This window comes from Oryzias latipes, chromosome 17 (assembly GCF_002234675.1).
Source record: "Oryzias latipes chromosome 17, ASM223467v1".
Lineage (NCBI taxonomy): Eukaryota > Metazoa > Chordata > Actinopteri > Beloniformes > Adrianichthyidae > Oryzias > Oryzias latipes.
In genome coordinates, this window is record NC_019875.2 from 14,785,252 (window position 1) to 14,798,035 (window position 12,784).

The 12,784-nt window shown below is 40.7% G+C and overlaps 1 protein-coding gene across 1 annotated transcript; it reads right to left on the reverse strand.

The window, feature by feature from the left end:
- Positions 1-1,165: 1,165 nt before the first annotated feature.
- Positions 1,166-12,245, reverse strand: LOC101167238 (protein crumbs homolog 1-like). The gene is made up of 8 exons (XM_011486447.3): positions 12,005-12,245; positions 10,588-11,553; positions 7,559-8,109; positions 7,277-7,442; positions 4,416-5,319; positions 2,963-3,004; positions 2,757-2,879; positions 1,166-2,205 (listed from the first exon to the last, which is right to left on the reverse strand). The coding sequence occupies exons 1-8, from the start codon at positions 12,051-12,053 to the stop codon at positions 1,953-1,955; spliced, it is 3,054 nt and encodes a 1,017-aa protein (XP_011484749.2). The 5' UTR covers positions 12,054-12,245; the 3' UTR covers positions 1,166-1,952.
- Between the last annotated feature and the right edge of the window lie 539 nt (positions 12,246-12,784).

The following is a 12,784-nucleotide window of genomic DNA, read 5'->3' on the forward strand; positions in this document are numbered from 1 at the left end:
TAGTAACTTTACTCTGAGTTTATGCTAAATGGTGGAGCTTCTCACCCTTAGGTGAAACTCCAGCCACCCTGAGGGGAAAAAAACGCTAATTCTACTGCATGTACCTGTGATCCTGAGCATCCGTTCACGACCCACGGCTTATGGCTATAGATGAGGGTATGACTATCAACATTAATTTACATGTAAGTTAAGTAATGAGTGCTATTGCAAATGCGGTGCTAGTCTGTCAGTCAATCTCACTCAAACCGCTATATGAGCCGGAACAACCTATACGGTAATAACTTCCTGATTCTGCCCAGTAAATATCCTCTAGCATGCTGCTCATTGTGTTCTTGAACTTAAAATTTCCCTTAGCATGAAGTCCCTGGTTCAAATCTGAGCCAGGTTTTTTTTTGTTGGAGTTTTCATGCTCTCCTTGTACATGTGTGGGGTTTCGTGGTTGTGCATGTGAGTGCGTGGTCCTGCAACAGACTAGACACCTATACAGGGTGTAACCTCACCTTCACCCAACAGTAATTGGGTTGGAACCCCATGACCCCCCCAAAAAAGGGCTTCATGGTGTTCTGAAATTGGATGGATGGATGGAACTTGTGTGATGTACCCCAATTTATTTATTTATTGTTTGTTTGTTTGATTATTGATTTTTATTATAAAAAAGGGCTTCAGCAGCAGACAGATGATCAAATACAAACTGATCATCAGCAAATAAGAGGCCCTCTCATGACAACACAATGCAAAGCAGGGAAAAATAAAAGTTGATCTTTTTGTGCAGTGCATCAGTTTAGAGGCTGTTTAATAAAAGCAAGAAGCTGCAAGATCTCAGACCAAACAAGTCTCAGTTAGCCTGCTAAATATTCATGTTTATGCTCCTTATGTTAAAAAAATAGTATAATATTACAGCTCATTTTTTTAATAGACAAGATCAAGAGAGTTGTTGCACTCTACACATATAATCATAGCCAATTGTCAGGCACGGTGGTGGAGGTGTGATGATATGGGCTTATTTTGCAGTATCTCTGTATGCTGTGATAATGTTAAGTCAAATGAGATGTGGTCAGTCTGACACTGAACCTTGAAACATATCCAGCAGGATTTTCTCTGACAGAAGGAAAAGGACTCGTCAAAAATCCTTCACGTCTACTCGGAGATCACATGACGTGAAGTGTTTCTGCTCAAAGGCTCAATGTTTATTTGGGGTTGGACTTTTCTTCATAAAAATAAAGAGTAATCAAAAGTAGTTCTTGATGTAAATCTTTGTAAAATTGAAATGAAATAAGTACAAACAAAGACTTTACATTGACAAACGCAGCAGGCTACTGGTGGATCGTGGACTTTCTGTCATCCTAAGACATTTGTGTTGTCTCTCCTCTGTACACCTAAATGTTTGGACTAAGATCTGTCAAATTAGTTTGCTAAAGATGCCACTCTCATGTACCTCCTTTCCAGTATCGGAGCTTTCAAGACAGAGGGGATTATGTTAGTTTTTAGGAAGAACCCGCCCAATTTCCGTTCTGTGACTCTCCATCATCTGGCTCATCTGCTTGCTGATTTGCTGCAGCAATAGCCGGTGTTTGACCGGCTGCAGCATTCCATCGTGTGTCTCCAGGATGACAGAAAACGCCTCTCCTCCTAGACATGGAAAAAGGCTCCAATCCATCAAGATCTGGATCTCAAAAACTCTCAAGTACAGTTTCTTATATTAAACTCCTTTAATATAAAGATTATGTCCTTTTTGCAATCAAAATATTTGGTATATAGTCTTTATAAGTCAAACTTCTGTGACGTTAGCCTTTTTTTTTTCAAGTTTAGGATATACAATATGAGTCTCTGGCCCTGCATATACTCCCAAAAACCAAGTAAAACTAGAATTCTTAATATGTGTTTACTGTACCTGCCAGTAAAAACTGTTTTTTTCCAATAGCTGTACAGTTTGAGACAAACATAGAATCTGTCTAATCATTCATGTTGAATCCCCACTCAATTTCTGGTTCGTCGTCGAGGCGAATCACCAGGTAGGACACGAGCTGGAAGAGGTTCTGCCACAGGCCCAAGAACAGATACATGTAGAAGTCGCTGACGTCCATTTGGCAGTAAACTCCTGAATAGTTCATGTCACAGATGCACTTAAAGCTGTTGACGTAGTTGATGCAGAAGCCTCCATTCATACATGGATCTGAGGCACATTCATCCACATCTTTCTCACACCTGCACAGACAAAGCAGAAACCACAGATTCTGAAGACAACCGAATCTCACAGCCCGAAACACTGGCAGAGAAACCAAATAGAAGGCTCTGTAGTTGATCAAAGTCTCTGAGCGCTGAGGTGCGCCAGATTATAAAGTGGATTTTCCATTTTTAAAATAATCAAAGGGTTTAAAGTGTGCCTTAAAATGAAATAAAAAATGTTGAGGGTAACTTAGTTAGCTCTGGTTTAATTTTGGTTAGTTGGGGTTACGAATTTATGCCTAAAAAACTGACAAAACTTAGAAACTATTTCACATTTAAATTTCTATATGTTTAGATTTTTTTCATGCCAAAAACAGGTTCCTTTTCATCATAATAGTGACAACATTATAAATACAAAGCAGTGCCGCATTTTTCTAATAAGACTTTGGGGCTCCCACTGGGCTGAGGTGAGTGAAAATTTGACCCAAATAGCTCTTAAAGTCTTCATGATTGCAGACCCCTGATCTAGATCTTTCAGTGGAGACTGGTTGTGTGGGTAGAAATATGACATGTCAATGTCCATTTCTTACCATTGTCCTGTGAAACCCGGCAGGCAGGAGCAGCTGTTGTTGACTTCAGAGCAGTTTCCTCCATTAAAGCAGCTGTAGTTCCACCTCGTCCCCGTACACATAGATAAGGGCAACTGAGGAAGTCTGAAGAAACAACAAGGCCATTATCCCCTGTAAATATCTTGGTTTTGCTTCTTCTTTTGTTTTTTTTTTTCCGAGAAACTTACGGAGCTGTCTCAATGTACCACGGAATTTCAGGAACTTTCTCTCTACAACAGACGAGTTTGATCATTAAAACATCCTTTTTTTCTTCTATTTTTCATGTGTGAGTCACTGGGATCAAATCAAGATCAGCTTGAAGTGATGGAAAAACCAGATTGTCAGTTTGGAAAAAAAGACATTGAAATTTAAAGAAATAAATCGAACATTTGAAAACAGTTTTAAACTTGAAAGAAATGTCACAAATTTGGGGGGAAAAAGTAAATTTGAAAACGAATTAAGTTTTAAAATAAAACTGCTAATTTCAAAAAATGCATATACTTTAAAGAAGTATTGAACATTTGATTAAAAAAAACTTAGTGGGAAACTTGAATAAAAAAATAAATAAACCAAAAACTGTTTTCAAATGATAGATAATGTTTACAGGTATTTGTAAAAGCTACTGCTTTCTATTTTCATCTGTTTTGTAGCGGAAATGACGCCACCAGAACCTCTCTCACCCACTGTCAGTCATGTCCTGGTAGCCAGTGGGCTCAAAGCCTGACCCCCACATAAATGTTGGCGTAATACCAAAAATGAAAAGTCTGAATCATTGACTGTATACAAAGAACTGGACTGAGTGAGTGGGACATCAACCATAGAGAAAAACGGACCTCCGGCTCCAGCGAAATGAAGCCCATTCAGTCGCCTTTCCTCCACGATGCAGACGTCCGACATGTTGGAGCCAGAAAACAGTGATTGGTCCGAGTCGGTCTGAGTCAATGTTTTTGATGGCAACTACTGTCGCCAGTCATGAGTAAGCTTGTTCAAGGTCCGCACCCCTTCCACTGAAAGCAGCTCGGGAGAATCTGTCAATCAAACGTTCAAGGTGGGGGCCGGCGGGCACCACATGCTTTTACTGAGGCATCTGAATGGCCAGTTTATAACTTGAATAACTTGCAAAAAAGAAAAAAATATATTAAAAAAAGTGAGGATTAGCAAGAAGATGTTAAGAAAAAGGCATCAGAGCAAGATTGGTTATTCTGACCGAAAGAATGACAGAGAAATAGCTCTTTAATTCTCAATAGAAGCCAATGGGATTTTGGCTTCTTGGATCCAGCAGGTACTTCCTGTTTGGAAAACAGGAGTGAAGGTTTCGCTCAGTCCAGTTCTCCACATACAGTCAATTGTCTAAATTTACAAGGTAAACTGAAGACTTGGACAGAAGTGATAAAAGAAAAATTGACAAAACAAACCAGTAACTGGTACAAATTAACATTATCTTTCATTTGGAAACAGACTTAGGCCTATAGTTTTTTTTAAATCAACTTTCAAATTGTAATTTTTATTTTAATATTTACAATGAGTACTTATGAGCTTAAAACTGTTTAAAATTTTTAAATTTAAAATCTGGTTTTTTGTTCATTCATAACTGATCCTCATTTGACCCTTTACGAGTCATCTCAGGAGTGGGGAACTCACTCGCAGTATTGGCCCGTCATGTCCCTGGGACAGAGGCAGGTGTAGCGCTGGAAGCCTCGGAGGCATGTGGCGCCGTGGCTGCAGCTGTTGACCTCGCACATGTCCACCTCCACCTCACACCGCTCACCAGTGAAGCCCAGCTCACACTCACACTTGAATCTCCCGTCCAGGCTGGTGCAGTTTCCAAAGACACAGGGGCTGGAGTTGCAGCTGTCAGTGAGGTTTTGACACACAGGACCCGTCCACTCGGGCGGACACTCACACTCGTGCAGGTCGAACAGGTCCTCGCACAAGCCCCCGTTGTGGCAGGGGTTTGGCGCACACACACTTTTGCCCCAGCAGCCGTATTGAGCAGCAGCATTGGGGTTCCTCCTCACAAACTGCTCCTCCTGAGGCCTGGGGAAGTTTAGCTCTGTTTCCGGGTAAAAGGGGAGAAGAAGACCCCCGATTTTCACTGGACCCAAACAGCCAGACAAGCTCACCCCAGAGTCCAGGTTAAGTCCCCCTAGAAAAATGTTTGCACCTTCTTTGAGAAAGTCTAGAACTTCTACAGCTGTTTTGGCCATACTGGAAACCTCTTTGCCTTTATCTACAGCCAAAGTCCACCTGGAAGAAACCGTCTGGTTCTTCATACTTATCTCCACAAAATGCCAGTCTCTGTCACTGAGTGGAGCCAAGCTTTGAACTGTCACTTTGTCAGCCTCAACCTGGAGCTCCATGACTAAGTAGGAGTTCATTAGAGAAACAGTCAGGTAATCTGAGCCTTTTTGTGCATGGAGTAGGGTAGCAGAGGTCTGCCTGGTCCGGAAGCTGAGGGTGATGTTTACAAGACTGTGACTGATCTGACCAACGCTGCTGTAGTGCAAAACTCTGCTGTCCGTCCGAAATGTAGCATTGGACAAACCTAAAAAAAAAAGAAGCAAAAGATTTTTTCATGAGCTCAACCTTTCAGAGTTCTGAGACAATTGTTTGTGAAAGTGCTGAGTCAGCATTCACACAGTTCAAAAGATCTTTTTGGAGTCATACTTTTTCAAGCCATCAATTGCACTTGCTTGTTAAAAGTGAAGCTGCGTTCACAACGCCCTCTGCAACGCTCGTTCAACCTCAACCTCAACCTCTTCGAAAGAAAAGTCTATAGAAACGAACTAAGTGCTTTGACTAAAAGAACCTGTTTTTAACGCGTTCTTGAGTGTGCGTCTTGTGCCCAGTGTGTCCATAGCTTCAGATGAGTGAAAGAAGATGGAAAGATGGACTTTTTAACTTTTTACCTAAATCAACATCAACTTAGTTTTACCTATGAGAAATGACAAGGTCCAGTTTCAGTGCCATTCTGCTAAAATCTTTTGGTACCTTTTATGATTTATTTTTATATTAAGTTATTTAAAGCAAATTTAAAAATCTTTCGAGAATTCAAAAACATCGGGCTCTTCAAAATATGTTGCTTTTAATTCTACTTTTATTTTTTTTATTTTTTTTTAATTAACAGCAATATTTGATTTAAACTTTAATTTTCTTTCAATTTTTAAACAAGTAACATTAAAGGGTCTCAAAAATGTCAGTCTTTTACAGTGGAGCAGATGCTTTCAAATAGATTTCCGGCTTTCAACGCCAAAGAACGAAAATGTTTTTCAGAATAGTTCAGTTGTTTTTCTCAGCTACCCATTTAATACATTTAAATTTATGGTAGGCCAGCAATTTTAAAGTTCCACTCCAATCATATTTGGTTTATTGTAAAAGCGTTCCCACTGGTCTTTTAACTATGATTATGTTGTTTTTAGGAGAAAAAAAAACAGTGCCATTTACCGGTACTAGGATATAGTTTCTATAGAGTAGTTTGTTAGAAATTCCATTCTGAAGTGTGGGTGGGACCCCAATTCCCATCACCCATCTGTTTACACGCTCTTTTTCATCTGCTCCTGATCAATTTGAATAAATACTCAGAAATGCAATTTTGAGCTTAATTTTCTTGATATTTTCCCTCCATCTTTAGAAAAATGGTACAATGAAATGTTTATAACACCCAAAACAGAATTTTCATCATAGTGGATCTTCAAACCCTGAATGTATTTGTTTGCTTAGTCATATAACTCAGCATAAATGAGTAATGAAGCCACTTGGATCAGTGGTGATATGTCTCAAGAAAGAACATTTTACGTCCAAATGCTGTGACTAATCTTCAAAACCACCTGAAAAAGGAGAACCTTCAGTTTTTGTGAGAATAAAGCATTTTTGGGCTTGTTTTTCTCAAACTTAAGAGATTAGATGAATTCAAAAGGCATATTTATTGATCATGAACTCAGTTAGTAGAACCAGGGTTTGGTTTGATCATAGTTGGATGATAGTAGTTTAACATCATGTCTAAAACAATATATTATTTGTGACATTCTCTGGGTATCATGTGATCCTGTAAGATACACCTGCTTTAATACACTAAAGGGGTTAGAAAAAACCCCTCTTGTATAAATCTGACAGTTTGCATAGAAAAACAGAAGGGATCAGATCTTTCATTGACTGTCTTTGTCAGGGCCTCCTTTTCTGGTGGTGAACATGTGGTCTCTTCAGGAAGACACACCTTTATTAACAACCACGTACATTTGTGGTGGACGTCCTAATTTGATTATAACGTCTTAGAGTAATTAAATGTTGGGATCCCTGCCTCATCTCTGTTCCCTCCTGTAATTAGCCACAGCCATTAAAATGAAAAACGTTTTGTTTTTATTGAATTTCGGAAATTATTTGTGACCATAAAACGCTGTACATGGAACATGTACAGAACATTTTAAATCCATTTACAGGTATTTGTTTTTCAGACATTAAAACAATAATGGAGTACGAAGAGGCGCGGGTTCCTGGATACTTACACTCAAAACCCTGAGGGAGGGGCTGGCAAAGAGCAGAGGCAGGACATGGAGACAGCTCGCACCATTTGACCTCCTCACAGCGCTGGCCTGCGGTGTTGGGTGGACAGCTGCAGATGAAATCATCCCACATAGAGTAACACTCCCCCCCATTGAGGCAGGGATTGACCTGATTTGGGGGAGGGGGGGGATTGGGGGGACAGCAGACATCCGTCCTCAAGTTCATTCTGCAAGGATGTTTGCACAGGACAAAATATACGTTTCTAGTTAAGAACTGCAACTCACAGCACATGCGTTGTTGCTGCTGCATCCCTCTGCAACATCAACCAGCTCCTCCAGGTTGTAAGACTCCACTTTAGAAGCTATTGGGTAGAATTGCAGTCGTCTGCTGTTTATCCTGAGATCCTGGATGCATCCCTTGAAGTAGCCCCCAAAAGATGCAGAACCTCTTGGGTCTGGTAGCCCTCCAACAAAAACCTTATCTCCAGAGTGAGTATGGATTTGTCTGGTGACCACAGAGCCCTGGGTTTGGGTTGACTGAGACACACTGGCTGTGGTTCCTTCCAGCTTCACAGTGACCAGGTGGAAGTGGCCATCACTGACTGGACTCTGACCCGTGAGGGTCTCAAAGTTGTTCACCTGAATTTTGAGTCGGCCCTTCTCCAGCCAGAGGCGGAGGTACTGACTGGTGCTGTTCGCCAGAGTAAGGAGAAGCCCATTTAACTGTCTGGAGCGCATGAACAACGATATGACCAGCGTGTCCTCGGGCTCCTCGTCCAATGAAAAGACAGCATAGCTCTTGAGGTCTTGGTTCCCAAACCGAGCAGTGATGTACTCTATAAGAATGAACATTATCACATTTTTTTTTTAAATCTAAAGAAAATGATGAAGACAGAACTTGTTGACTTGATTCTTTGGACAAACTCAGGCTTTTTCTTTAGATATCCCCCCCAAAATACCCAGTATAATATTAGCTGGTAACAATGTTAAATACAGTAATATATTAATATTTTACACAAATCGGTCAAAAAATTTGATTATATGGATTAGTTAACTGCTGTTTTCCAGTAGGAAAACTCATCGTGCCCCCTAGGAATTGAACCCTGGCTTTCCCATGGGCCAGTCCTGCATGCAGTCAACTGAGCCTATAATGAACATGCGTGGCACTTATATTTGGTGGGGCTCGCTCTGCGTGTGTTACTGCAGTGTCGTGGTGTAACATGAAGTTCTTCATGGAGTTGAGGTTAGTTTGTGCTCAATCAAAGAGATATTATGGGCTCCAAACCAGACTTTCCTACTTTTCACAGTGTTGGCTGAAGCCACATCGCGCTGAATGAACACATCACCTTTATCAAGCTGTAAAGCCGTGCTCAACAAGCTTCCCGATGGACATCTGTGGAAGGTGTGACAATGTATGTGGGAACAACAAAACCATACAGATTGTTTGTGGTTACTTTTTATAAATTTGTTGTTGTTTTTCTTCTTAATTTTTGCCCCAACTGTCCATGTTTACCCAACGACACCCAACAACCCCACTCCCCATCACGTCCCTTTCTATGCTCTCTGTTCTGTCTAAAGCATATAAGAAATATAGCTTTATTTCAAATACTAAAGAAGTATATATCCCTCTCAAGCACAACAAAAAGATTTAAAACTCTACAACAGTTCACAAAAAGCTCTCAGCTTCTTTCTGTTTGCTTAGCTAATGGATAAGAAAATGAGCCAATGCGGTAAGATGTTTTGACTTATTTCTAAGGGGCTGGTTTTTGCAGTAATGGTGTAATCTATTTAGATGCACCAGATGTTGAGTCAAATCTAGATAAGGCTCCTACCTATGTGGAGCATTTCATATTTTCTTCATTCATTCACACTCATTCATGCATCCATGTCATAAGAGCGGCCATAAACCGCCGCTGGCCAGGTCACCACGTCCAACTCCGGGCTCCGGGCGTCCAGATTTGTCATTTTCAGAAGAAGCTTCAATAAATACACCTCCAGATATCTGCCTCCATAAAACCATCTTTTTGGTGATTTTGTGTAGATCTAACAAACGACCAACTTTGTACTTTGCCAAGTGTTTTGATGATTTCTTACTTTGACAGAGAACTAATTTATCCCTTGACTTTTTTGTTGTTGTTGTCGTCAAACATTTTGTTTCCAAAAAAAGCAAATGAAATTCTTTGAAAGATACCAGATAAAAACAAAGCTGTGAAACGTTAGGTGATAATTACTAAAATACTTTGAACGAGGCTGGAGAAGGACACCAGTTTAAAAAAAAAACAAAAACTAATTTTATTAAAAGTGGGATGAAAATGTTTGGGGTGAGTAAAAGCTTCCGTCAACTCAAAATCATCCTTAAAATCCCAAAATTGAACTTGAAATATAATTTATTTTTTAAATGCTTCACAAATTCCTGCAAAGCAATTGTAGAAAAGAACAATCAGTTGTCTGATTTACACTTGGTATACAGTTGTAAATGGAAATTTTAGTTTTTTTTTATTATTTCTTATCTTTGAAGTATGTTTATGCTTATTAAGCAGAAACCAAATATCATGGATGACAAATCCATAATATATTGTAATCTGGTAAAAACAAGGAACCCCTCATGTGAACCTGGGAAACTCACGTTTCTTTAATCCTTGCTGCAGGTGTTGCTGAATACTTTTAGAATTGTCTTTGGCTGGACTTTGAGCTATTTCTGCTGGCTCCATAAGCTCCTTTAACGACTGCAGTTTAACGTTAACTCACTTTATCCTGCTCCGTGGCCTTTCCTCAGAGCTTTAACTGAGACATCCAGCAGGACATGAGCGAGGCTGAACTCAGTGATGTCACCGGTCAAGGTGAACATGCAAAAGTCAGGGTGTTTCCAGAGGCTGCTAAAACCTTTATCTGCTCTATTTAAAGAAATCTACAAAACTGCATACGGTACTTTTGTTTTACTTCTCACTCTGAGGATTTAATTTAATAATTTCTCTGAGGAGATATGAATTTAAAAAAAATTTGAGGATTTCTTCTTGAGGCCCCTAAGTAAAATATTAATTATTTCTTTCAGATTAATTTCAAGTTTGTTCAGTGCATCCAACTCCCTACGAAAGGAAGGGAGCTTATTCACCTAGATCTGCAAAAGACATTATTTTCTATCAACCGTAAAACTATTATAAAAATTGAAATAAATTGAAACAAAATTTAGTTTTCTTTTAATTACCCTTTTAGAATGAATTCCTATCGTCTTTTCAGGTTATTCTCCTCTTTGGCTGTATTTGGCAAATCTGTTGAACTATAACTGGTCAGTTTTATGTGATGTTGTGACTTACCCTCCTCACAGTTGTCTCCTTCATAAGGCCTGTGGCATTCACAGACGTACCTCCTCCAGCCCTGGCTCACGCAGCGGCCTCTGTTTTGACACGGACTATCATCGCATTTGTCTCTGTCGCTGCACCCCACAGTGACGTTTGTGTGGGCGTCTGAGTCTTTTGGTCCCGTGGCAGGCAGTACCAGATGTGAGTCCACAAAGACGTTTCTGAGGCAGCCCAGAAAAGCCGGAGGGGAATCTTCCACTCCTCTGTCTAGAGCCCAGTTCAGCCCAACCGCTCCAATGAAGAGGCTCTGACGAGCGGTTCCCAGGTCAGGGAGGGCTGTAGCTTCGTCAAGTGGCTGGACTTCAGCGCTGGAATCTCTGGGGCAGCTCTCCTCGCTGCACAACAGCCGTATCAGACTGACCACGCCACCCAGGGAGGCTTCCACAGTGTGCCACATCCCGTTGGACAAATAATCTGGGAGTTTTTGAACCAGGGTGCTGGAGCCTTGGACCCTTTGGCTGAGGAGGCAGAGAAGTCCATCTATTATTCTAATGCTGAGGAGCAGGTTGTCCACTCTTCGCTGGAAGAGTGTGCCAGCCGGCCTGTCTGTCCTAAAACTGAATGTCACATTTAGAGGAGCCTCTGGATCCAGATGCTGCGTCTCAACATACATGTGACCTCTGGACTCAAAGGAGAACACTGTCGAAATCTGGCATTTGAGGCCCACGTAGCCAGGAGGGCAAATGCAGGTGTACGTGTGCTGGTCATTTATAAGCAGGGGAGAACAAACTCCTCCATTCTCACACTTGCTTGCATCACAGCCAGAGAGTGCAACCGTACAGTTCTCCCCGCCGTACAAGCGCCCATATTGGCTCTGCTGGGAGCAACGACATCTGTGGCCACCATTGTAGATCTCACAGACACCACCATTCTGGCAGGGCTGCAGTTCACATGCACCGATCTCCTCAGCAGACAGAGAGCCTGTGAGGGAAAAATTCAAATGCATTGCTAGATTCTGAAGCCAACAAGATAAATGCAATATTTGTTTTACTCCACCAAAGTATGCACTATTATCCCTTGTGCTATCTTAGATGACCCCACCCTTACATTGACGTGTTCTCTCTACCATGACAAAGGTGGATAAAGGTGGAAAGATTTCATGTAATCCATGGACACCAGCGAAAATCACAAATCATTAAAGAAAAAAGGTTCAGCGCACTGTCTAGTGGGTCTAGATGACCCAACTCCCAATGTTAAAGTGCCTAGGATAGCACAAGGGTTACACGCTCAAAAGATTTTATTAAATGCAAAAACTAGATGCTAAAATAACAAATAAAGAAATAAACTGCAACCACTAATAGTGTTCTTGAAGTGGACAAAAACTATTGCAAACAAATATTTGTACAGTACAGATATATAATCCAACAGTTACCTGCATACAGCAGACCGAGCGCCCACACCTGGATGCTAAACCTGAACATTTTCTTGGGAAAGTCCTCCTGCTCGCATATACTTCATAACATTTTGCATGAAACGCAGGTGGAGGACACTTGCATGCACAGGTTCATCTTCACCTCTGCTCCTCAGTTCATGCACGCGTTGACTGCAGTGTTCAGATGCACGCTAGACAAGAGGGCTTAAGCTAATGCACTTAGGCTGTCTTAAACATGCTGGGGGAGGGAGAGGAGCGTGTGGACAGGAGGCTAATTTAAGCAACTTTAAGTTTTTATCAGATTGAATTGAGAAATGCTTATATGTAAGCAACTTTTTATAAATTATGCACAGATGATCATAAAAAAAAATCTGTGTCCAGCAGAGAAAAAACTGGAATGCAGTCAGCCTTGCGCTGCCCGAAACACATGTAAACACAGACACGTGCACACACATATGGACTGCAGATTAAGTTACTGTAAAGCTGCACCACATGGCAATCTTTGAATGAGATAAACAGTATATTTAAATTATACAGTTTACATCATTCAAGTACACAATTTAAGGACACAGTGTACTCTGTGCCTGTTCAGTTTACGTTTTTACTACTTTTAGTGCCAGAATTTATATGTTACATGGCCGTGACAAATTATTGAAAATATCATTTAGTTGGGCAAAGAAAGAAAAACCATTTTACATTTGTCTTTTCACTACATTAATTGGGTAGTGTAGTGACAGTTATATGTTGGAGCAGCATGGTTTAAAAATCCTTTATATATTC